The sequence below is a fragment of the Lissotriton vulgaris genome, chromosome 4_1, assembly GCF_964263255.1.
Source record: "Lissotriton vulgaris chromosome 4_1, aLisVul1.2, whole genome shotgun sequence".
Taxonomy (NCBI): domain Eukaryota; kingdom Metazoa; phylum Chordata; class Amphibia; order Caudata; family Salamandridae; genus Lissotriton; species Lissotriton vulgaris.
In genome coordinates, this window is record NC_141691.1 from 992,716,801 (window position 1) to 992,744,194 (window position 27,394).

The window sequence follows — 27,394 nt, forward strand, 5'->3', positions numbered from 1 at the left end:
CTGTCCTCATGCCAGGTCCCCCTGTGACAGTTCCCCTGTTCAGCTTGCCTGCAGTCTGCTACCCTCTGCTGCCTGTCTACTTGCTACCCTCTGTTTGTTCCTCGTCTGCTCGTTTCTTGCTTTTCTGCTCATTTATCTTCCCTATGTTTGACCTTTTTCTGCCTGCTTTTCTGCTCCGTTTTGCCCGCTTTTCTGCCTCTGGCCTTTTCTACTTGTTTGTCTGCACTCTATTTTGCCTTTTCAGCTAATTTTCCTGCTCTGTTTTGCCTTTGTGCTCTGTTTTCTGCCTTTTCTGTTTGCTCGTTTTTGTGACCTCTGTTTGCCTTTTTCTGCTTGTTTCTTTCCTCTTCTCACTGGTTCCCCAAGGCCTGGTTTTTCGACAGAGCCCTCGCATGCCAGCGCCAAAAGGGTGACAGTGCCACACTCTATAAATGCTTATTCATTGATAGCCTGATATTAGAGTTTTTGGAGACAAGTTGGATACACCAATTTATCATGATCAATTGCTGTCTTGATCTGCCCAGAGGCAATGTAGCAGCAAGAATACTTTTTTTGAGGAAAGAATAACTCGAAGTGCTGAAGGGGCTGTTCGCCTGTGCCTCTCCTTTTCTATCTGTGGCTGCCTCACTAACAGGACTGAACTCTTGCTCCTGTTGTGTCTGCTGGCCATACTGTTGCTCTTTAGCTCTCAACTCTTTTCCCATTCTTCGAGGCTCCCACCTTTCTATCCGGACTCATGACTATTTCTGTTGGAAGCAGCATGTACATTTTACTTGCTCACCATGGTGCATGCTGAGATTGGTTCTTTTTGACAGACCCAGAAATGCATTGTCCACAGCCACATTTTCAAGGGGAGGTAGGACTTTCTAAGGGTTTCCCCTGGAAGCCCCGCACCATGAGTCATCTGAGTATTACCCCTTTGTACGACCTTCAGATACACTTACCAAGCTAAGTGACGTTTGTCCCAAGATAGCGCGCAAGCGTTGACCTTGTGAGTAAGGTCAGTCTACTGGTGGCACAACACAGTGTGTGTGCCTGTCTGGAATTTAGTTAAAAAAAAACAAAAACATGAATACATGTCTTCTACATCTTTCAGGGCAGCATCGCAAGCTATTACTATGAATCACCTCTGCTGCTCCCTCGGGGCAGCACATGCGCCAACGAAGATTGTAGAAGCACCTCTTTGAAGCTGCCTTGAAGAGGTCATGGTTTACCACAACTGGGCTGCTGACCCATTTTTTGTGTGGAAAAGCTTGAGCATACCCTCAGCACTGATCAACAACAATGCAAGTGGACTCAAGTCACCAGCACACAATAAGGGTCTAGGTTCCTCATTAAGCGTAAAACCGTACACAATCCTGACCTCAAAGGAAGGCTGCGACAGCTGGAATTGTTGTCAAGATCCTGCATGAAGCCAATGGATTACTGCACTAAGAGCAGCAGAGATCCACAGGGGTAAATAGTTCACTTTCCGTCACCAGGTGAAAACGATTTGGAAATTGCATTTTCTGGTCTTTCTCCGAAACGTAATGAAAAACCAATTCTCAATAATTGTTAAATTCCTGTGCCAGTTGTATTTGACAAACATCTCAAAATGTTCTTGACAATCTATTAATGACTTGATTCAACATGGCACTTTTGTTCCAGTGTTATGCGCGTGTGTGCTAGTGCAGTGCAATACATGATGTGAATCGCCAGGTGAGTATCACTTCCCAGTTAGGCCCTTGAGGTCATGCCTGTGCATACAAGAGACTCAATTCTAAAATGAGGCTTGGTGGCCTCGACACTTAATGAGATTAAAGATTTTTTGTATGATAAACCGCCCATGTTCTAGTGAATGGAGAAAGGCTCTAAATGAAAACGAAAGGAAAAGCTAAGCTAACTGCCTGCTTCAGTGCTGGCAGAGTAACAGCCACGAATAGGTTATATGTCATGGGGTGCAACTTATTTTGGTCTATAATGTACACGATCCCATCTTCGAAGGGCTAATTCGTGATAAGAGACCCGATGTATCCTGCAGACAAACGGTTAAGAAGCAAAGCAGACTGTTTGAGAGGGTGCAAACAAGCATGGCATTATTAGGAGCAGGTTTCGATGTTTTCTGAAATTCGGGTAATTTTCACCATTCGCAATACTTTAATCCTCTTAAGAAAAATGTAACGGCTTACCATCCTCCGGTACAGTGTAGCGCACATATTCAGGAAAGTAGTCTTCTATTTTAGATTTCCCTGCCAAAACCTTTTCCGCTAACATGTCCTGTTTGTTCAAGAACAAGATGATAGAAATGGTCCGTAACCACCTGTGAAGAAAAAGCATCCTCAGTACATGCAGGGTACGCTTAAGTAAGAAAGTTGCACTTTAAATGTTCAACTATGTGTTGTGTCAACATTTTACCGAAGTTGCAAAACACTATGCACAATCTAAAGACAATATTCAACATAATGTGTAAACTAGTTTCCTCGCAGAAGTTTTTGGGGACAAACATAGCTATCAAGGTAAGAAAAACGTCATTCCACAACTTATGAAGTTATCAAGTTGCCACAAGAGCGGGGTAAACCAGGAACACACAAGGGTAAAAGGCACCTTAGCTAATGACTGAGTGAAACACATGGGCAGTACTACATTATAGCACCTCGAAGCGAAACAAGTTTGCGTCTGCGTTTTGCACCTCCAAGGGGGTCGCAGACTCTTGCATGGCTCCTTCTGTAATATGGATTGTGTCGGCAAGATCCCTTGAGGAAATTCCTTGACTTGCATGAGTGTGCCTCTCTGCAAAAGAGGGTAGGGTTTTGGGCTACTGACATATTTCAGATGTGGGCACAGAGAAGCTGCTGGGAGATGGACTGATAGTCTAACACATATGCGGTGGCACCCCTTTTCCTCCTGCCCCCACACCAGAGGTCGCCCCTGGATAGGGCTCCGTTCTTGCAAGTGCAGTCATACTCTGCGACCACAAATGGGGGTCCAAGCGCGCTCTTCAAAATAAGGCCAGGTTCACTGGTAGTGACGTATGGTGCAATGGTTTCAAACCACGTCTCTCTTTATCGGATGTGCTCTGCCCAGACAAGTGCGATCTGTCAAGAGTATGTTCCTGCACTGGGGAGAGCACATCCCCATAATCAGGCAAAATGTCCCTGCATACAACATGATTGTACAAATGAGGGTGTGCCAGGCAGTACCAGTGTGCAATGACTCCCATTCGGTCCCACATACTGGTCTGTGGATTGTTGACTCTAAACCAGGCTCCAACTGAGAGCCAGGTCAATGAAGGTGAAGGCAAATTACTCTTTGATTAGAGGTGAAAATATGGGGCAGCCTGCCTGACCGGTTTCAAAGCCACCAGAGAGATGAAAAGAAGCCAGGCCAGAAGAAGGGTGTGGCAGACGCTTACTGAGGTTCCTCTGGTGGTATGGAGTTCCAATCACTGGACCGTGCTGCCACCAGCAGAGAGTGAGAAGAAACCTCCAAGTAGGATATCTGTGTGATTGTATTTACACACCAACTACTACCCCTGGCGAGATGTTGTAATGCTTTGAGCAAGCAGCACGCTACTCTGGAACCCAAGAATAGAGTTAAATAGTAAATTTGTTATATGTGTTTTCCTGAGGACTAGTTGTGGTAAGTTTCTGCTCTTGAGTTCTTGTGTGTTTAGTAGTGTTTTGAGTAGGGATAAGATGATGGAAATTGATTGAAATAGGGGATTTAGTAAGTTGTTATTGGGATCAGCGGACATGTGCCTGTTAGTTAGCTGCATTGGCTAAAACCGAGGGGGAAATTTGAAAAGGAAATTTGTGAGTTCATAGCAGTCAGAAAGATTTGGGGTGAGTCAGAGAGAGCAGGGATGGAACAAAGATTCCAAGGAATAGAATTTTTATTTTTTTATTTAACAAAACTGAAATGAACCTATACATACATATTTTCAAGTGGCATTTAGTGTTTGTTGAATAAACCTCTCTAGATATATCCGTACACACAGCCATATTTACACAGAAGCAGCAATATTTACATTGTAAAATGTAAATGTAAATGTGTTGTACTTGTATAGTGCACAGCTACCCCGGGGCCTTTGTGGAGATTAAGCAAGCTATTGCCCAGAGTTGCAGCGTGGGACCCATGATTAGAATAGGCACTGAGGCGAGAATATCCGGTCAGAGGAATTTATGCGCCAGAGACCCGCCGAGGCGGGAATCGAACCCTGGTCCCTGGCCAGAACTCTGCATCAAGGTCTGCCGCTCTAACCATTGACCCACACTCCTCCACATTGTCTGTCATACACATATATCTTGTGGTGTGATATACAAAGTTTTTCCCCCTTAGATTAATGCAAACGCTTTTACCAGGAAGCACAGTTCAATGTACTATGACACATGTATAACAACAACCTTCTCTCCGTACCCTGAGAAGCACAGTTTGGAATGTCGAAGTATACATACAGAGAGAGTGTGTGTGTGTGTAAGTGTGTGTTATTCACATGCTTTGCATACTGCTGCCATCTAATGTTGGGTCGGGATGTTTGAAAGTAGTTTTTCTTTAAAGAAGTCTTTCCTAGTCACGAGGTAAGGTGACTCCTCCTTTCAATGATAGTGCGCATGGTCATCGACTCCATTATTAGATTGTTGTCCCGAAAGAGGGTGATCATGGAGTAAGTAAGTGTAGTATACAGATGTCCATGCATATGAATGTATAATTAAGAACTGCAACAACAACAGGTACCCAGGGAGGCAGGTGAGCACATGTGAATCTACAGCTCTACATGCCAAGAACAGATGCTTACTGGGTAAGTAACATTATCCGTTTGAGGCATATGTGCTGTAGATACACATATGCTATACATAGACTGCAAAGCAGTATACTCCCAAAGCGGTGGCTAACCTGTAGATATTGCAGTTGTTTGAAATTGTGTTTTAAGTACTGCTTGGCCTACATTAGTTTGTTGACGTGCTAACATCTACACAATGGTGTTTGGTAAATGTGTGTAGTGTAGACCATGTAGATGCCTTACATATGTCAGCTAGAGGAATGTTACCTAAAAAGGCCACAGAAGCCCCTATTTTGTGAGTGAAATGCACTTTAGGGGTTATGGATAAAGCCCGTTTAGCTTTAGCGTAGTATGTTTGAATGCATTGAACAATCCATCTTGCAATACGAGATTTAGAAATGGGATTGACTTTGTGAGGTGGAGCAAATGCAACAAACAGTTGTTTTGTTTTCCGAAAGTCTTTTTTCCTATCTATGTAGTACAATAAGGCTCTTTTTACGTCAAGAGTGTGAAGAGCGCGTTCTGCTACAGAATAAGGTTGAGGACAAAACACAGGTAACTCAGCTGATTGGTTTACAGGAAAAGCAGAAACTACTTTTGGGAGTAATTTTGGGTCGGTGTAGCGAACTTCCCTGTCTTTGTGTAGCTGAAAGAAGTGTTCCTCAAATGTTAATGCCTGTAGCACACCAACTCTCCTTAATGAGGTGATCGCGATGAGGAAAGCAACTTTCCTTGAGATAAACTGCAACAGGCATTTGTGCAATGGTTCAAAAGGTGGACCCATGAGCCTTGGAAGAACTATGTTAAGATTTCATAGAGGGCAGGAGACATCCTTGGTGGTATTACCCTTTTCAAGCCTTCCATGAAGGCTTTGATCACTGGAACTCTGAATAGTGATAAATATTGCCTGTTCTGCAAATATGCGGCAACTGCTGTGAGGTGCAAATGAATAGATGTATATGCTAGTCCAGTTTGGGGTAAGTTTAACAGTCAACAAATAATGTTTTGCATAGAAGCATCTATCAGGTTTATTTTGTTGTTATTGCAGTAGACAACACATCTTTTCCACTTTGCTGTGTAGCAAGCTCTAGTGGTAGGCTTTCTCACTTCTTTTTGAATATTCATACAGTCTGGTGGTAGATTTAAATAACCAAATTCTATGACTTCAGGAGCCAGATTGCTAAATTCAATTCTTTAAGATTTGGATGTCTGATTTCTCCATGGTTCTGTGTGACGAGGCTGGAGGGGAGGTGCAGCTTTTGACGTGGAACCAGAGACAGCTCCAAAAGGGTGGTGTACCATGGTTGATGGGCCCATGTGAGAGCTACTAGAATTAGTGTGAGCGATGTTTGTCTGAGCTTCCGAACTAAATTCAGAATGAGAGGGAGAGGTGGAAAAGTGTAGGCAACTATCCCTGACCAGTTCATCCATAGGGCATTACCCTTTGAGAATGGGTGTGGGAACCTGGAGCCGAAGTTTGGGCATTTTGCGTTTTCGGCTGTGACAAACAAGTCTATTTGTGGGAATTCCCATTGTTGAAAGTATGAAAGAAGAACTTGGGGATTCATTTCCCACTCGTATATTTGGTGTCTATGTCTGCTAAGGAGGTCAGCATCCGATTGTTTACCCCTGGAAGGTGTTCTTCCAGAAGATTAATCCTGTGATGGATTTCCCAATTCCAAATGGCTTGAGAGAGGCGTGACAGTTGGAGACAGTGTGTCTGCCCCTGTTTTTGTACATAGTACATTGCTGTCATGTCTGCCCGGACTAGGACAATAGTGCCTATCAGGTGAGCGCTAGAAAGACTGCTAGAATTTCCATCCTCAGGCGGGATGCTTATCATTGGAAATTTGTCAAGCCTTTGATTCATTGAGCTGGCAATACATGATGGCGGTGCTGAGGAAATTTGGGATCCCCCACGTATTGTCGTTAGGTAGAATTATTACATACCTCACCAACGGCATGTGCGAAGTCTGGGCACAAAATATATCCCCGCATATAATATATCTCGAGGGACACGTCCGGGATGTCACCTATCCCCTCTCCTATTTGTACTGGCACTGGAACCCTAGGCACACCACTTACTTTTAACAATGACCACATGTGGTATTCCAATAGGTCCAACTACCCACTCAGTGTCATTGTATGCCGACGATATGTTCCTCTATTTATGGGATCTAGGGACAGATCTAAATGCATTGGAGTCACTATTACATCAATTTGTTTTTTTACCGGGACTCCATTTGAATGCCTCAAAGTCCTTAGCATATTTCTTTTATGATACACATCGTTTATCCACCCTACACTTTGAGACCGAGCAGCTCAGAGTCGAACCCAACACCTTTAAATATCTGGGAATTCAGTTTTACAGGAACACGTGCGGCATACTAGATGGGAATCTACTCCATGCCATTAATTCATTAAAATTGCAGGTGGCCTTTTGGATTAAATTACTACTGTGCACGGCAGGACGCCTTGCAATAGGAAAAATAGTGATGTTACCAAGGCTCCTGTACTACTTTGTTAATCTTCCAGTGGTGGTCCCGGCATGGTTTTTTTTAATGTTAAACTCCTTATTGATAAAATTGATAGAAGGGGCTGGGTGTCGTAGGTTTAGACTCTCAAATTTCAGCTTCCCACGACCAAAGGGAGAATGGGTGCCCCGGATTTCAAGGTATACAGCATTGTCGGCCAATTGCAATGGCTGGCATATTGGCTTGCTGGGCATAACCTATCTGAAATTGGTTATACTCCTGCACAGCTACAGCTTGGACACTGCAGACGCTGCTTTCCACAGTACCATGGAGACCGAAAGATGTCTCTGTGTTGCTCCAAATGGTGATGCATTACTGCAAGCTTGTGTTGAGGTACACTAACACACCCACTCCATATGCCCCAAACCCACCCCTATGCTGTCTCCTGACACCATACGGCCCTTTAACTGCTTACAGGTTGGCGCCATGGGAGATGGAGGGAATCACAATTATGGGATTATTCACTGACAGAAATGTAATGCCCCTTGCTGAATTAGTATGCACTAATAGGGTACCAATACACTATTTCTGACTCACGCCAGAATTTTACATTTTGTCCATAAATATTAGCTTGTTGAACTGTGCGAGCCCCGAACATTCCAGTTATTGCAGGCACTATACATAACGGGCCATGGGAGTCATTTGGTTAGATGGCTCTACAGAGGACTAAGAAAAACATTTCGAAATCTCACTCTTGCCCCTCCGTCAAAAAGGGTTGGCGGATATCATGCATGCGTTCCCAGACAAGGAATGGGCAGCAGTCCTTGACTATCCTAAATGTGTATCCCGAAATGTACAATTCAAATTTATACAGCTGGCCCTGTTACATAAAGCATATCTGACGCCGTATAAGGTCCACACAATGTCTCCACTTGCCTTATCCAATTGCCATCGATGCCACCTGCCTAAAGCCGATCTGATTCATATGTTATGGTCCTGCCCCTCCTTACATGAGTACTGGTGAGAAGTTACTGACAGTTTATCATGCTTGTAGACCCACGTGGTCTAAGGTAGAAATATGCTTGCTAGGATTATCCCCCCTGCCATGAAAAGAAAAAGTGCTGCGCTGGTTCACTGACCCTTCCCTAATAATGGCCAAAAGATTGTCTCATGGAGTCTCATGGAGCCCTGAGAAAAGGAGTTTGGGAGGAAGAGGTAATACAATGGGCCAAGATAGAAGGAGAATCTCTCCAAAGAGAGGAATATAGAGGAATTCACAAGAAACCAATAACACTGGACTGGACTATTTTCTAAAACCATATGTCACACAATTGAATTCTTACATCCAAGACACGAACGACCTATTAAGAAAATTGCAGGATACACCTTGGCAAGAGGGCTATCAACTTGTAACAATGGATGTCATATCCTTATATACTAACATTAACAATGAAATTGGCTTGAAGGCTTGCAATTATTTCTTACAGGACAGGAATATCAAATACCGGAATCATAATCAGATGCTGCAGGAAATGATCTTAATGTGTTTATCGCAAAATATTTTCCTGTTTGGAGAAGAACTATACCGGCAAAAGAATGGAACCGCCATGGGTTTTTCTTTTAGCCCAAACTATGCATGTCTAACGATGGGATACTGGGAAAAGGAAATTGCATGGGCACCTGAGAATGACAACATGACCAGCAAAATTATGTGCTGGATAAGATTTATTGACGATTTGTTAATCATCTGGGATGGCTCCACAGAGGAATTCAAGGAATACCATACATCCATCAATGGCAAAATGACAGGGATTAACTTGACCTATGAAATCAGCAATCAAGGAATATCTTTCCTTGACACATATATATATATATTAAGGACAACCAGATCCAAACAACCCTGCACTGAAAATTAACAGCAACAAATGCCACGCTGGAAGCCACAAGTTTTCATCAGAGTTCACTAATTACCAGCATCCCATACGGGGAGTTTCTCCGTATAAGACGTATATGCAGTGAGGAAACGGAATGGGAAAGACACAGCACTGACACAAAAAGAAGATTCAAAAATCGGAAATACAATCACGAAAATGTAGAACAGTGCTGGAGGAGGGCAAATGCAAAATCTAGAGCGGAATGCCTCAGAAGACAAACTGAAAATGGAGACAAACAAGAACCGATCAGGTTAATTACAGATTTCGCAGAAGGCAGCAAAGTGTTTGTAAATATCCTGAGGAAAAATTGGAAGATATTACACTTGGATGAGACAGTTGGCAAAATAGTGGGAAAACACCCAACGGTTACCTACAGGAGAGCCCCAAACTTGAAAGATCTGCTCATTCACAGTCATTGCAAAACCAAAAAAGACAATAAGAAGGATTGGCTCAAAACCACTGGTTTTATAAAGTGTCACGGATGTAAAATGTGCCAGATTGCAAAAACAACCAAAGAGGTAAAATTACCAAACAACAAAACATGGAAAATACGCCAACTAATCACTTGCAAAACTGAATTCACTGTATATGGAATAGAATGTCCATGCCCACTCATGTACGTGGGAAGTACAAAGGGAGAATTAAAGAAACGCATTATGGAACACGCAAGAGCAACGACACACAAAGATCGCACAAATGCCGTCGCCAAGCATATGGAGCAGGCACACAATGGAGACTGGCTGAAACTAAAATTCTTTGGCATTGAGACAATCCCCAAAAACATCCGGGGAGGGGACCGGGAAAAAAACCTTAAGACGGAAAGAGTCACGCCACATAATAAATTTCAGAACATTAAATTCGTACGGCCTCAACCAATCGGAGGAGTTATACATTCATTTGTAATTAGGAACATTATGGACAAATAATGAGGGACTAATAAACTCATGAAGGAACAACAATTGGGAAACTATTGCAATCCAAAAAAGAATAACAATTTGCAGTGGAGTAACTGCTAACAAGAAATAACAAATCCCACTGGAGGGATACAAAACTGTTTGCTGAAATAAGGAAGGGGAAAATTAATGTAACCCTAAAAAAACAAGATGACTGTTTTCTAATGAACTATGATGACCTGTGTCCCAAAATTAGGGTTTTATTTAAAACTACAATTACCATAATGCTTAGCAGCGCAGCTAGGAAATGATGAAACTAGCATGTGACCGCCTTAAATATGAGAGAAAAAAAATGCAGGAAGTTGATCGTGAACAAGATGCTGGGGGCATTGAAACGCGTTGATCAAATGCTTTTCTTTTCTTGGCTTTAAATAAATGGAATTGTGGAGAAAATGCAAAAGGAGTGCGCCCGTTCTTCTTTCTAAACGAAGGAGCAGTGTGGTATATATATATATATATATATATATATATATATATATATATATATATATATATATATATATATATATATATATATATATATATATATTCACTGAAAAAACCATAGGTTTCACATCAGTTATAGTTAGCTGGAAATTTTACTGATATAAAACCATTGAAATTCCCACGTTATAGTTAGATGGACTCACTATAACTTGCGCGTGCAATGCACTGCTGATGACATCACATATTACATCACTCATGACATGGTCAGTGACATCACTCATGACATCACTGATGACACCATCCAGTGAATGTGTGTCTTTCTGAAAAATAAATATATTTTATATATGTATATGTAAAAGTTGATGGAAGAATAAATGTTTACTTAATTGTCTAAATGGATGGTTTTTAAAAATTGATTGGTTAACTGGCTTAATAAGACATCATCAGCAGTGCATTGCACGCGCAAGTTATAGTGAGTCCATCTAACTATAACGTGGGAATTTCAATGGTTTTATATCAGTAAAATTTCCAGCTAACTATAACTGATGTGAAACCTATGGTTTTTTCAGTGAATTTAATAGGTTTTTTAAATGCTAATTCCTAACTATAACTGGTGTGAAACCTATGGTTTTTTCAGTGAATTTCATAGTTTTTTTAAATGCTAATTCCTTTGAATATCGAGTTTCTAACCTTTTTTTTTTTTTACAATTTGCTGTTTTTTTTTAAGTATTCATTTTTTTTATATAATTTTTTTCTTTTGCGCTCTGGGTGCGCGCTCCGGGAAGCTTTCAGCTAAGCTCTCCGGTAAGCTTTTCCGAGAGCTCATCTGAAAGCGCACCCAGAGCGCAACTGTCGTTCGTGAAAAAAAATATGAATGAAAAGTTAATAATAATGCAAAACATTTCGTACCATACAAATAAAATTTGTTTTTTTTAATAAGGAAAATGATTATGCATTTCTATAAAAGATTGATGACGTCACTTCGGCGCGCAACGTAAGTGCCCTCGGAAGCGCCTACGTGCGCGGCGCATAAACGCACGCAAAAGCGCCTACGATCGCGCCACGTTTGCGCCCCGGAAGCGCCTACGATCGCGCTGCGTAAACGCACCGGAAGTGCTCCGGAGCGCGCAGCGTAAACGCGTCGGGTCATGTGACCCTAAAATAACACTTTTCATTGGTTGCTAACAGTTTTTTTTTACAATGAATGAAATCCCCACCCATTTCCTTCACTTCTTCTTTCACTTTTGTGACTGAAAGACCTGCCTTTTTTGCTGCTCCATATTCCTGGATTCATCATGGCTGCCAGACCATCCAGCAGTGAAGATGACTCCAATGATTTCATTGATGAAGAGCCTCCTCAGCCGAAGGTCAAAGAACATTTCATCTGGAAATTTTTTAAGTTTCCAGCAGACCAGAAGAAGGTGAATGCACCAAAAGTAGAGTGCAGGATCTGCAAACAGGTCCTGTCACGGGGTAACCCCCCAAAAAAATACTCTTTTGGCAACTTCACCATGATTCGCCATGTGGAGAGGAGGCACCCCCAGAATTTTGCCCGGGAAAGTGTCAGGGCTCTGGCACAAGAGGTTCCCAGAGATGGGGCCTCTACATCAACAGGAGGAGCAACTTCTTCTGGAAGAGAACAATCACAGGGGCAGGTAGCAAACATTCAACCTGCATTTAACCATGGGGTCGTCAGATGCAGATACTGCAATCAACTCCTCACCTATGGGGAGCAAAGTGTCCTGCTCATGGTTCGGGCATTGGAGAACCATCACTGCCCTTCCCACCCCTAATTTTTTTCTTTTCTTTTTGCTCCTGTTGAGCAGTTTCTATTCCCTGTTTTTGTTCCTGTTCAGTTAAAAGAAGAAAACCAAAAGTTCTTTTCAGAACTACCTCCAATTCTCATCAAAGAGCTATAATCTTAAAAAATGAAGAGTAAGTGAAATATAGTGCATTGATAATTGAAAGGAGAATGAGTAAGAAAGAACAGAAAGGTATGAGAGGTGAAAGGAAGTGAAGTAGGAGGAATGAAAGAAGGTGAGTGTTAGAAAAGAAAGTTATGACACAGTGAATAAACTGGAGGCCTCATTTCTGAAAAGTGACGCATCGCTACGTGAAAACAGCGATGCGTCACTTTTCTGGACGCACTCCTTATGACATTCCAGATATGTCATATTTAATATATGACTAATCAATTCGCAAGGAGTTACAGATATGTCAGTATTTCTGACATATCTGTAAACACAAAAGTAACGCATTGCAGGAGTGCGTCACAAAAGTGACGCAACTCCAGTAATGTGTCCTTTCACATGGAAAAAGCACCATGTGAAAGGTTTGCTGTGAAGCAGGCGCAAGATTTTGGCGCAACAGCATCCTAAAAGTGACGCACTGCGTCATTATTACCAAGCTTTTTGCAAGGAACACCCCCTCTGCATGCATTATACCTGACACTATTTTTTAAAAAGTGACGCATCTAGGTACATGGGTCACTTTTTAAAACTCTGCGCCATATTGTATCTGCATCAGGTATAATGTATGCAGAGGGGGCAATCCCTCGCAAAAAGCTTGGTAATAACGACGTACTGAAATCTATGAGATTTCTCTGCGTCACTTTTAGGATGCTGTTGCGTCAAAATCTTGCGCCGGCCTCGCATCACTTTTATGTTTACAGATATGTCAGAAATACTGACGTATCTGTAACTCCTTGCAACATGATTCGTCATACATTAAATATGACACATCTGGAATGTCATAAGGACTGTGGACAGAAAAGTGACGCATCACACCAGCAGTGTAATAAAATGTGCCTCGTTGCACTATATTTAAAGGATGCAACAGCATCCTAAAAGTGACGCAGTGAAATCTCAAACATTTCACTGCGTCGCTATTACAAAGCTTTTAGTGGGGGAACACCCCCTCTGCATGCATTATACCTCACGCAGATATAATGTGGCGCTTGATTTTAAAAAGTGACCCATCTACCTAGATACATCACTTTTTAAATATAACGCAACGAGGCACATTTTTTTACACCACTGGTGCGATGCGTCACTTTTCTGTGCGCACTCCTTATGACATTCGAAGTAACGCATTGCTGGAGTGCGTCACAAAAGTGACGCAACTCCAGTAATGTGTCCTTTCAAATGGGGAAAGCAGCATGTGAAAGGTCTTGCCTCAGTCTAACACCTGCTGTAAAGCAGGCACAAGATTTTGACGCAACAGCATCCTAAAACTGACGCAGTGAAATCTCAAAGATTTCACTGCGTCGCTATTACAAAGCTTTTTGCGGGAGAACACCCTCTCTGCATGCATTATACCTGACGCTATTTTTAAAAAGTGACGCATCTAGGTACATGGGTCACTTTTTAAAACTCTGCGCCACATTATTTCTGCGTCAGGTATAATGTATGCAAAGGGGGCATTCCCCCGCAAAAAGCTTGGTAATAACGACGTACTGAAATCTATAAGATTTCTCTGCGTCACTTTTAGGATGCTGTTGCGTCAAAATCTTGCACCTGCCTCGCATCACTTTTATGTTTACAGATATGTCAGAAATACTGACGTATCTGTAACTCCTTGCAACATGATTCGTCATACATTAAATATGACACATCTAGAATGTCATAAGGAGTGCGCACAGAAAAGTGACGCATAACACCAGCAGTGTAATAAAATGTGCCTCGTTGCACTATATTTAAAAAGTGACACATCTAGATAGATGCGTCACTTTTTAAATATTGCATAACAATGCGCATTTTTTTACACCGCTGGTGCGTCACAAAAATTGACGCACAGGAGGCGCAAAACTAACAGCGCAAGGCCTTCATAAATATGGTCCTGGATTTTCCCCGTGCTTCGCCGGTGCGCGTACCATGCGCTTCCCCCGCGCAAAACGAATTTTTTTTTTTAATGCCCTGCAGGACCCTATTTTAGTCCCTACATCAAACCTAGGGGGTCAGAGGGGGTCTACTCTTCCCCCTTATGGTCATTTGCCCCTTTTTTTTTCAAACCCCTTGTGTCTCGATTTTACCGAGACACAAGATGGCGGCCGCTCCAGACTGTTTAGAATGTTTACAGACACCCAAGAGCCAATCAGCTTTCTGCGCGCAAGTCGCGTGTCGCGCCGGGAGCGCACTCAAGTGCGCGCACCGGAGAGCGCCTATAGATATATATATTTTTTTGAACCTTAATTACTCAAAATCCACTGGAGCACATATCTTGAGACATAGCAAAGGCACATCGGGCTACCAGTCCCTACAATTTTGCCAAGTTTGGTGTAAATCCATTCAGCCGTTCGGGCTAAAAGTGAAATTGACCGCCCTATGGAAATTAACATGGGGAAAATGCGTTTTGGGACCCCCCTTTTATCTCGGCCCCCGCATGACGTATCCCCCCCAAACTTTCAGGGAAGGACCGGAGCTCCGCGAGGCCATTTTCAGGAAATTTTCAGGCAGATTCGTCAACCGGTGCCAAAGTTATTCCAAATAGAATTTTGAGATTTAACATTGAAAAAAATCCTAACTATAACTACCTACTGGCGACCGCCAGTAGGTAATATATATATATATATATATATAGTCAAAAAAGATGCCCTCCTGCAAGGACGCACTCAAGGACAGACGAATCCTGTCATTTGTGGCTGCATTCTTTATTCTTAAGAAACAGGCATTGCAATGTCCAAATAAAATAAAGGCCCAAAGTGTTTCAAAGCTCCTGCTTCTTGTTCACGGGCAACGTGCTTGCGTTTAGACAGAGAAAAGTGAAAGTACGAGTCCCTTGATTAATTACTTTTATCGCCCTCTGGTGTGTCAAAATCAGCACAGTGTTCTGGGACTCGTAGATCTATCACTCCACAATTACTGCCTCCAGTGGATTCCGTCATAACAGCACAAATATATGCACAATTAATACTCTCCAGTGAGCTTCAGACAAAGAAAACTGGTTTAGTTTTCATAAATCTGTCTTTCTGCACCTCAAGTACAGACAATGTGTACGAAGCAGCCAACTTGTTTCATCCATGGCGGTGCAGTCCTCCTAGCCAGGAGTGGCCGGATTACGTCGTCAAACAAGATGTCCCCCTGCAAGGATGCACTCAAGCATAGACAAATCCTGTCACCAACTCCCATCTCGGGTGCCTGATAGAACTGTCACTTTATTTTATTAGAAGTGGGTACCCTGGTGCCCATCCGGGGCACCCATATCGGGCTAAATAACTGAGGGATGCGTGGTGGGCCAGGAGGCCCCCACAGCACCTATACTGGGTGCTGACAGGAGTCAGCATTTTTAGTCACCTGGGGCATCCACATGTCCTTGAAATGTCTGGGGCCAAGGGAGGAGCTCCTGTCCCCTTTCCTGCCAGCACCCATTGTGGTGATGGCGCAAGCCGGCTCATTAACCTTTCTCCCGCCCAGCCGAGAGTAGCATTTTGCTGTGGTCTCGCCTGGGCAGGATCAAAGTTGTGTTCCTTGCATGGGAGAGTGTTGGCAGTGTATGCCCCATTCTACTATGCAGTGAGGGGGTCCCTGGGACACTGCAGGTCTATCCGGTCCCAGGCAATGGGGTCTCTGCAGCTGATCAACGGCTTGAGTTTGAAGGGCACACACTCACCTCCCTAAAAATTAAATATTGGCACTGGGGATGGTGGTCCTCAGGGCCCCTAAGAGACCCGGTAAGGAGGGCTGGGCATTTTAATAGGACAAGGGAAAATGCCACTTAGAACTTATGGAGAATCTTAGGTGTGGGAACAAATGCCACAGCATTTCCATTGTAAGAAAGCTTGATTTATCTACCATATACATTTGGGCATTCACTGACAGCTTGGCGTTCATGGTAACTTAGAAGTACCATCACACACATTTTTGGAGGTGATCCTAGATAGTCAGTCAGGGCGCATAGATGGTCGTACATTTTCTCTTCCCAGGTGAGTATTTGAGTTTCGGACGCATTCATTTGAGGTGTCTCCATATCATCCACTGGTCAACGGCCCGGAGACAACTGAAGATTTTGGATGTTCCAATATCCTTTGAACTTCCTAAGTTTAGAAGTATCTGCGGGTCATCTGAGTAGTTATAACAGATGAAGTCAAAACATATGATCAGATCCAGTAATGATTTCATGTAGATGTTGAAAAGCATGGGCAAGATGATTGATTCTTGAGAGACTCCTGCTTTGATGCTGTATGGTTTTGAGGAATATGGATATTTGTTCTACTGTAGGAAGGATATGATTCAATCGAGAGCTGTGCCCTCTATTCTGGCTTTCTTGAGTCTTTGGCTTAGTGTGTCATGAATCTCATAATCAACTGGACCATCATAAGCTCCAAGAGAAAAAGGGCCGCAATTTTGTTCTGGTCTACTTTGTTTTAGGGTTCTCCCAGATTGAGATTAAGGCTGATTCAGTGCTTCTTCCCAGACTGAATCCAGTTTGGAAGTCTTAAAATAGGGAATTATCTTCAAAGAATTGTGACATTTGGGCAAAGGTTGCTCTTTCTATACATTTACCCAGGAACGGCCCGTTTGCTATAGGTCTGTAGTTGTCCAGGTCTTGAGCGTCCAGGTAATTTTTTTTATTAACAGGAATATGTATGCCTTTTTAATTTTCCTGGGAAAGCTCCTATGGTTAAGGAGTTGTTGAGAAGTGTTCGGATTGGGAGGGCTACTGACGTTCTTAAATAATGCTTTTGAAGATTTGAGGTAGACAATGGTCAGAGGGGCAGCCAGCTGGCTTGCTCACTTAGACAAGTTCCAGAAATGCAGTGGATTATAGATCTTTGAAGGAGTGTTGAATTTGTGTTAGCCTTCCCCTGGAGGGGTTTGTTGCAATTAAGAATTTGCTTTTGTTGCTGAAGCACAAAATAGAGGCACTCATCAGGCAGAGACGTAATCCAATGATATTCACATAAATACGGAAAACACAGATTCCATGCTACAGTACAGAAGTTAAATAAAATATTTTTGAAGATTATAAAATGCTATCTAACAGCAAATGTCAAGTTGCTTCCACTCAATCGAAATAAGTTTCACAGTGCCAGAAGGGACTAACCATGCAGGCGAATACTCTATACCGATTATTCTGCCTGATGCATTTCAATAGGCCAAACCACTTTGCCATGACTGCCTTGATATGAGGGATCATGGACAGTTAATTGTCTACCAGAACGTCCAGGCTCTTGGCAGATGCCAGAGTGCCGGAGTTGGCTCAGAGATCTGTCCTGTAATTGAGAATAACCAGCTCTGTCATAACAGGGAGTTACCGCCCATCCAGTTCCTAATGAATGCAGGGTAAATAGACATTTCTGGTGGGATAGGGCAGTAAAGCTGGAAGTTGAGCTGAGTCTCATCAGCATAGTTCTAGAATCTGCTGACTAGCCGCTGCTAAGATCAACGGACGGATGTAAACATTCAAAATCATAGAAGAAAATGCTGAGTCCTGGGGGGCCCCCACACATGACATGGGTCTCAGAAGAAGAAAATAAACCAAGCTGCACTTTCTGTAAGTGGCATCCTAGAGGGGAGGATATTCAACTTAAAAGCCTGACCTGATAGACCAGCTGCTTTCAGACGTTTCAGCAGAATCGCATTGTTAATCGAAATTAGGAGAACTAGCGCAGATGCATGTCCTGCATCACTGCTTCTGTACTGTGGGCTGGACAGAAACCAGCCTACAATGGATAAGGAAAGTTGGATGAATAAAGGAACCTGCTTAGCTCCTTAGTAACCAAACGTATTAAAATTCTTAGTAGATTTCTGTTTCAGTAAGATTCCTGATGCCAAGAAGTGTTTAAGTTTATCTGAGGTCACCAGTAATATTAGTTAAACATACTTTTTATAGCGAATGTCATATTTGGACAAATAAAGAAAATAAGGATCATACTGTATCATTTTGGTATGTTATGGGATTTCTCTGCTTCTTCAGATATGAAATGCATAATTTTCCACTTGAGGGCAGACATTATTCTCATGGAAGACACCAGTCCTTCCATCGGGATGCACCTGCAAACGGAAGGCAGATGCAAATATCCATACTGCAGGTATTGAAAAGCCAGATGGTGAAGCTCAGTAATAGAAAGCTATGGGGCATGCTGGTGTCGACAATTCTGGACCAGAGTGCTAGCCTGCAATGAAGCCACATGCCTGACTCTTGCAAGAGGACAGCGTCAGGATACCACCACTGGAACTGCACTTTTGAGAGTTAAAGTTCCACACTGTGTTGCTTTAGGTTGACCATCACCAAGAAGATAGTGAATCAAAAATACTCCTGACCAGTCTAGCAAAATAGTATGCCCAGCAGTATTAAGAAATCTGGATGTAAACACATGCCCTTTTACACTTACTTCTAACTGCAAAACATGAAGGTGTGGGGCCTTATAACTGGAGAAGATGTCTTTGAAAACAGTTTGCTCAGCAGACAGTTGTGCTCCTCCAAGTAACTCACCTGGTTTGTGTGTTAGCTCAAGTCTTTTGGCAAGTAGTCCGCCTGAGAAAGTTAGGGATCCAGAACCCTGAAGAATGTCCCAGACTGGTTAAGGCTGCACATTAGGGCAGAAACATGTTGGCTTAAGAGTTATGATTTGAGCCATTGTCATTAAATTTATTGTATCATTTTGTTTTTTAGACATACCTGAGCTCCACCCCACCATTAAAAGTGATATACCAGGGAACCGCAAGGTATTTTTAATTAATCTGAATACCGTCTCTACCCATTTGTTTTTATTTAAGAACGCTCTCCTGCCAGGGTCTGTCTGGCAGTCGAGTTCGCCCTGGCGGTATTATCCTACAAGGGTGGGGAGAGGTTGCTGATGATAAAGCATGACACAAATGTGTGTGGTCTTCCCTCGTTTTCTGGCAGAAATTCTGTGACGTCCATGCTCTGGACTTGGACCCCCAAAATATGGGAAACAGTCCATCTTTACTACTTCTTTTTTGTGGAGCTAGCATACTCTTGCTGTCATGGAGCTCCTCCCCTCTTCCGCCTGCTTAGCTTCTCTCTCTTGGTATCGGATAGCCCAGCAGGTGTATGGAAGGTCTTTAAAAAATGTGTTGTATAGGCACAATGAAATGTTTCTCTCAGTAGTGTTCTGGTTTATAGAAGCTTCCTGAGATAATCCATTTATTGTTTCATTATTTGTATTAAGACGGAACCTGGTTTTATTGATGGAAAGGCTCCGGAGCTAGAGGAACCACTCTCAGTTCCAGCATTTGATCAGAGCATGTTTTCCTTCAGGTCAACCATTTTACCGGAACAACTGATGTTCACAAGTGAACTTGCATCAAGGCATCCAAAGCAACCGATTGACGGAAAGGGACTCATTTAATAAGTTCACCCTTTTGCACCACCAAGGAAATGACTGTGGCTCTACAATGGATAGATTAAGTCTAGTTGGGCTTAAGTGCAAAAGTAAAGATGCTGCCATACATATCTCATGGCCATGTAAACATGCAGGCCCCCAACGCTCACCTCTATGTTTTCAGGCCATTGGAACTTTAGATGAGAAAGGACTGGTTGGTTGTTATCTCACACAATGTAGGCACAGGTTGACCTAATTTTCACCCATTGGGTGTGTCATGGTTTTAGTGTTAGTTTGATTTGATAACTAGATACCTGTTTAATGGTTACTGTTAATTATACTTATAGAAATGTATATGTTGAACAGCCTTGGAAAATGTTTGCTTAGGATACAATGAGCATTGGCTGTGAGGCTCAAACAGCCAACCTGATTGCTTCTTTAGCTCAGAGAAGATTGTCGAGCTTGACGAAGAATACAATTTGCTAAAAAAAAAAAGAAAAGGCTAATAATTTCCAAAACGTTTCATAATGTATCTATATAGCTTTGTTTACATAGTGAGCTTCTTGATATATAATAGCTTGCCCCTTAATATGCCCCCAGAAGACCCGCCTCCGCAGCTAAGACATGCAAAACTTTAGATAAGTTGGACAAACTGTGTGTTAATGCTTCCAAGATTTCTTATCACCATAAGGACACTGATCAAAGACAGCCGACATAGTCACTGAAAGAGCCCAGGAACCAGACTTTTTTGTGGGCGGGACTTTCCTACCTCTTGAAAATAAAATAGTCGACCCTCTAAAATTTCAGATGAAGCCAGAATATGCACTGCAAAAGGACTCTACTTGTGTAAACTAGCAATAAAAATGTCCAGCTGTATTCAGGGATCCTAGCCTTGTAGATTAGAATAATGTGTTGACCAAGTGAGAATTGTGTGCATTTGGGCCAGTATGGGGCCGGTAAATTCTGAAAAATAGCACATCAACATTCATCTTGTAAAAGGTAATGCCTTTGTACACCATTTCTTTGTGGGTTTTTTGTTGTTTATTTTTTAGAAGAGCGAGGGTGGAGGCAGTTAAATCAAGGGCTTTCTCCATCAAGTTTACTTTACAGAGTCAATACTAAATTGTAATTAATTTTATTTTAAAAGTAAAAATGCTTCGGATATGTATGTTTTGCTTATGAGGAAATTTACACAAAAACAATCTCCTGCAATGCATTTGGAGATCCTGCATATAGGCTGATATATTTTCGTATTTCTATTAATATTGAGGACGAACCCCTGCTTAAAAATGTCCTGATTACATAAAATGCTAGTGTGCATTAGTGTCATTTTTTTCCTTACATTCTGTAATATAATCTGAAAACCGCAATTGTATGCTTCTGCCTAGTCGCTGCAGACCCTTACCTGTTGTTCCAGATACTTTTGAAGAGATCCAAGGCTTCTCGTAGTCTGTTTGTGCTGTTGTCTTCCCTTATTACCATGTTGTAACTGCTACTAGCCGCAACAAATATTATAGCTGTAACATCTGTGTGAAAACAAATACAAAGTACACAGAAGAGTTAAAAATTGCAATAGGGTGCTTGACACTTGAGTTTTCTTTTCACAAAAAACAGTTCCTGATTCTTCTAACTACAACCATCCAACCTATGCCCTGGAGGGATTAGCTACCTACTTGATTTTAAGGTGGATTCCAAAATAAGTAAATCAGTTCCACTTAATATAAATTTGCAAAAAGTGTTCTATGTGTCTATGCAGAAAATATGGAATTGACATGGGGGAGTTTGCCAAGCTGGAAGATGGCTGCTCTGTATCACTGCTCCTCCTACCACACCAATAATCACCAATAGACAGCACAAACTGTTGGCTGACTTGCATATACTGCAACGGTGGCGGTGAAAAACCCAGAATCTGTGTGCCGACTATCGCGGACTGTGAGGCCTGAAGAGCCAGGCGTGCCTACATTTGCATATTGCCTTTCCACAAAACACTGCTTTGGCTAAGTTTTATAAAAAAAGAAGGGGGGGGTCTCTTGACGGAGGAATGTTTTCTTAACTTTACTTAGATTAAAAAAAAATGCATGGATTAGTTCACACTGGTGAAACACACCTGAAAACAAGAGAGGCCACTTCTGCTCTGGCCCCCTGCTCAATATGTATACATTAATGGTCCGGCACAGCGAGAGAAAGGGAGTGACACTCCGACCGTTGGTAAAAGGGAGGTAATGGACACCCATCTGCCTCCAGAAAGGCCCCTCAGGCACCCACTGGGCCGCTGGCAGCATCCGAATACCAGAGACACCGTTCAAATATGCTCCCCAGGCTGCCAAAAAAAGCAGTCCACCGTGTCCGCTTTACCAATCTGACCCTAGTGCCTGTGGCCTTTCGAAATTTGCCGATCGCATCATAATTGCGGTCTCTGGCTGAGGGTGGAGAGAGACAGCATCTTTGCCAAGCCATGACTGGTAGACAGGGGACCAGGTGTGTGCAGCCACCTGCCCTGAAAGGCAGCATGGAGGCGTGTGTTGGCCAATGTTAGATTACCAGTACTATATAGGCTGGAAGCCCTGCAGACATGACCGACTGAGCTACTGAAAAGGCCCTCCTATGCTAGCTTCTCTTTGTCACCTGTTGTGCTCAGAGGGCACAGAAAGCAGTACAATGCGAGTTGTTGCTGCAGAGCCCAAACACATTCCATACTGGGAGTCCGGCTCATACAGAGCGCTGCAAAATAATCTGTGCACCCAGAGAGACACCAGGGGAAACCAAAGCATAAAGCCTTCAAGCTCTGATGCATGCTCGTCACATACTGGACAGCAAAAACCCTGTCCTGGTGCCCTCCATCACAGGGCCCCAACTGGGGAATGAACCTGAATGTTAGGGACAAACGTGACTGAGCTACAAGCAGGCAACCTCATAACACTGACGGCAACTGCTAGACACCAAACGGCCTCCAATATCTACGAGTCAGAAATCTGCTTGAGCTGTGCGCCACTAAGGTAGCATCCCCCACCAATCATGAGAAAACCGGACCGAACACAACCAAAGGATTATGTTACTTACCCTGTAAGCATCTGTTCCTGCCATGCTGTGCTGTAGATTCACATGCTTTGCATACTTCTGCCATCTAGTGTTGGGTTTGGATGTGTGCAGTTTGTTTTTCTTTAAAGAAGTGTTTCATGACTCGAGGTAGAGTGACTCATCCTCTTGAGAACAATGAGCATGGGCACCAACTCCAGGTTAGATTGTTTTCCCGCAGACGGATGAGAATGGAGTAAACGGTAAGATGAATATAAATTGCAGCGCCCACAGGTGTCCGGGGACGATGGAGGGAGCATTTGAATCTACAGCACTACATGCCAAGAACAGATGCTTACAGGGTAAGTAACATAATCTGAAGCATGTGGAGCCATAGATACTTTGCTTTTTTTCCGAAAGTCTTTTGTTATGTCAATATAATACATAAGTGATCTTTTTACATCTAGTGTATGGAGTGCTCTTTCTGTTACTGTGTCTGGGTCGAGGGAAAAACACAGCTAGCTGAACTGATTAAGGGGGGAAAGCCGAAACCTCCTTAGAAAGGAACTTGTGCAAAGCACAACCCTATCTTTGTGTAACTGGAAGAACGGCTCTTCCAAGGTTAAGATCAACATGCTTAAGTGAAGTGTGGCTATAAAGAAAGCTCCTTTCCATGACAGTAATTGTAGTGAATAGTGATGCAATGGTTCAACTGGTGGACCCATAAGTCTTTTTAAATTTAAATTTAAATTCCATGTTGGTGCTGGTGGAGCGTGAGATGGAGTTACTCTTATGAGGCTTTCCATAAAGGCTTTGATGACTGATAACTTAAATAAGGACAAATGTTGTCTATTTTGAAGGTAAGCTGCGACTGCGGCTTAGTGTAGTCTTATGAATGTAAAAGCCAAACCTCAGATTTGCAAATGCAACAAGTAACAAACAATGTTATGTATAGTATCCTTAAATGGATTGATACTGTTCTTGCGACAGTAAAAGACAAATCTTTTCCATTTGGCTGCATAAAACTCCCCGGTAGTAGGTCGAATGGCTTGTTTAAGGATGGTCATACATTCAGGTGGGGGGTTTAAGTAACCGGATTCTATGACCACAGGAACAAAATCGCTCGGTTCAGTTCCTTGGCGTTTGGGTGCCTGATTTCTCCATGGTTCTGAGTGAGAAGATCCTGCTTCAGGGAAAGCCTATTGTGCGGAACGGCATAATAGGACACTTGTTTTAATGCCCTATGCAGCAGTCTATGCGCAATCAAGGGCGCATCTGATTGAACATTTAGAGATGAACTTGTTATCAGCCACTATATCTTGCCCTCTCTTTTTGTACTTCTCTGGGAGGTGCTTGAGTAGTTTCTCCATCTCGTCCCAGTGGGCACAATCATATGTGGCAAGGAGTCCTTGTGTATTAGCGATGTGCCAGTGACTGGCAGATTGTGCAGCCACTCTTTACCCTGAGGCATCAATAAGTTTACTTTCCTTATCGGGAGCAGGCAAGTCAATCTGCCCTTGTGAGTTGGCCGTTTTCCTTGCATTGGAGCCCACTAGTGAATCTGGTGCAAACTACCCTCTGATGTAAATTGGGTCTAAGGGTGATGCCTTGTACTTCTTTTTAACTGAATTAATGATGGGCGTTCCCACAGGGTCTTTAAAAGTATTATCAGTACGATGAAGCGATACAAAAGGGGATGATGGACGGAACGTTTGAACAAATCAAACACTCACCCCCAGTCAACTGATCTGGGTTTAATCCATCACCATTCTTTAGCTCACTCAGCCACCCCAGTTCAGACATAGCCATATGCAAATCAGTCTGACCCTGTGCCTCATGGGAACAGTCCAGCCCGAACTGCCAAGCCAGGTCTTCCCTGGACCAGAAACAAGCTTCCTGGGACTGGTTTCTGAGTCATAATCCTCATCAGCCAGGCTATCTTGAATGCAGTGGCCAAGTGAGCAAGGGACTCACGTCTGAGCATACCCTGCCAACTTAGGGCGAACAAAGCGATACAAAAGGGGATGATGGACGGAGCGTTTGAGCAAATCAAACACTCACCCCCCAGTCAACTGATCTGGGTTTAATCCATCACCATTCTTTAGCTCACTCAGCCACCCTAGTTCAGACATGGCCAAATGCAAATCAATCTGACCCTGTGCCTCATGGGAACAGTCCAGCAAGAACTGCCAAGCCATGTCTTCCCTGTACCGGAAACAAGCATCCTGGGACCGGTTTCGGATTCGTAATCCTCATCAGCCAGGCTATCTTGAATCCAGTGGCCAAGTGAGCAAGGGACTCACGTCTGAGCATACCATGCCAACTTAGGGCGAACAAAGCGATACAAAAGGGGATGATGGACGGAGCGTTTGAGCAAATCAAACACTCACCCCCAGTCAACTGATCTGGGTTTAATCCATCACCATTCTTTAGCTCACTCAGCTACCCCAGTTCAGACATGGCCATATGCAAATCAGTCTGACCCTGTGCCTCGTGAGTCCCGTGCTCTCCATGCCACTGAAATCAAGCTATCCAGGCTGATGAGGGCTGAAAGCCCGAAACCGGTCCTTGGATGCTTGTTTCCAGTCCAGGGAGGACCTGGCTTGGCAGTTAGGGCTGGACTGTTCCCATGGGGCACAGGGTCAAGACTGATTTGCATATGGCTGGGTTCAAACTGGAATGGCATGGTGAGCAAAAAAACGATGGATTTAGGCCCAGATCTCTGTACTGGGGTGAATGTATGACATTGTTCTGCATTCTGTCCATCACCTGTTATTTTTGCTTTATTTTTGCATTCATCAGTATGATGAAGCATACCCTTGACCATGGGGAGATACTGGGCCGCCCTATAGGTGGTGGAGAGGGTCTCAAACAGGAAACACTCTTCTAAGGGTTCCTTATGTAAGGGTACCAGGTGGTATGTAGCGGCCCTTCTAATAAGTTAGGAGGTGATGTCATCAGGAGGTGAGGGTCTACTGGGTATAGATCTGGATCTGTGTCCCCTGGAGGGTCCACATAATAAGCTGACTAAGGTTCAGGTGTCGTCTGTGCGTCAAAGATATAGTCTTGTGTCTTGCCCCCCCTGTTAAGACCCCTAAGGGGTGATATCAAGTGGGTCACCCTGTGGCTGTGAAGGAGAGGGTGAAGATGGTAGAGGAGGGGGCTAGAGAGTAGTGGGGGGGGGGGGAGGAGAAAATAAAGGACTAGTTGGTTTATCAGTCTGTGGCACAGGCTGATCAATTGCTTCCCCAAAGGAGAGTTGTCACTTGTGTGGTGGTGGAGCTGGTGCAAGGACCACTGCTTTAGGCCGGATATGCCCAGAAGGGTGAATATGTATTTGCTTTTGTGTGGCATCAAGATTCTCCTTCATCTTATGGAGGATTGGCTCTACAGTGGAGGCTAAGTCCTTGTGTGCTATTTTTGGTGCAGAGATATGTTTTGGTACCGAAGTGCTTGGTGCTGAGGTGGTGACTGCAGCTGCCACTATCACATCGAGCTAAATTGTTTAGGACTGTTGCCTGACCCCCCTGATGCACCTCACTTATTCTGTGTCCTCCGCGTTTTGGAAGTAAATACCACATCGTGTTAGGTTTTTCACTCTATGAAACAATCTTCAATCCTTGAGCTTATCTGACACTTGCAGATCCTTGGACGGCTTCCACCCAGGAAGGGACACTTCAGCAAGTCACCCCACTTTGTGGTCTGTCAACACTCCCACTTGTCCTGAAGAAGACCCGCCATGACATCCCAATGATGCTCTATCAGGGTTAAAACGTTGACAAATACATATGGTTCAGATCAATCAAATCTCTGGTTACTAAATCAATAAGGCAGCCTGCTGTTCACCAGAGTTTTTGCCTACTTTCATTCTGACCGCATTCTATTTCCCTGTATAAATAATTGTACATAAAACCACTTTGTGCACTGCACCACTATCACTGGGCACTTAATGTCACCATATCACGCCACTGTGTCAGTATTTCTTGTATTGACAACCTTCTGATTTCTTGTAAATTTTGATTTATACATTTGATATAAAAGAAGAGCCTATTGCAAGTATTTATTAGTAGGTGTTTTGCTTTAAATCTGTGTTTCTACGTCACTTGATATGTGTTCCAACATCTTTTGTGAATTAACCAATGTAAATGCTATACTTGTCATACTTATTTAATAGGTATCAAGCAACTCTTTCGGGGTTCTTTTAAAGCGGTTGGGTTCTACCCGACAGAACCATTGTAGTTTATTGTATACATACCCAGGTTCTGAGGGACACAGGTTCAGCAAACCCACTGGAATGTCAAATAAATAACCTCAGTCCAGATTCCAAAGGTGATGGCAACAAACATGCACGAATTACATATAACATTTCAAACACAGCAGCTATCTATCTAATCTACACACGCGAACACCACAATATAGCATAAACATTTATACATATAATATATAACACCAGGACAAGTGGAAGTTCATCAAGTTGACTGCACTGCCACTTGAGAGTACATGCAAGAATATGGGAGTGATAACGTTTCCGAGGTCTCCATGGGACA

The 27,394-nt window shown here is 43.1% G+C and overlaps 1 protein-coding gene across 2 annotated transcripts in view; it reads right to left on the reverse strand.

Annotated features, from left to right (window-relative positions):
• GNAL (G protein subunit alpha L) overlaps positions 1–27,394 on the reverse strand; it is a 928,322-nt gene that overhangs the window by 44,438 nt on the left and 856,490 nt on the right. For both annotated transcript variants that reach the window (XM_086965254.1, XM_086965255.1), the window contains exons 9-10: positions 21,238–21,358; positions 2,169–2,299 (exon numbers count right to left, since the gene is read on the reverse strand). In XM_086965254.1, coding sequence (XP_086821380.1) covers positions 2,169–2,299; positions 21,238–21,358 — 252 coding nt within the window. The remainder of the gene's footprint in view (positions 1–2,168; positions 2,300–21,237; positions 21,359–27,394) is intronic.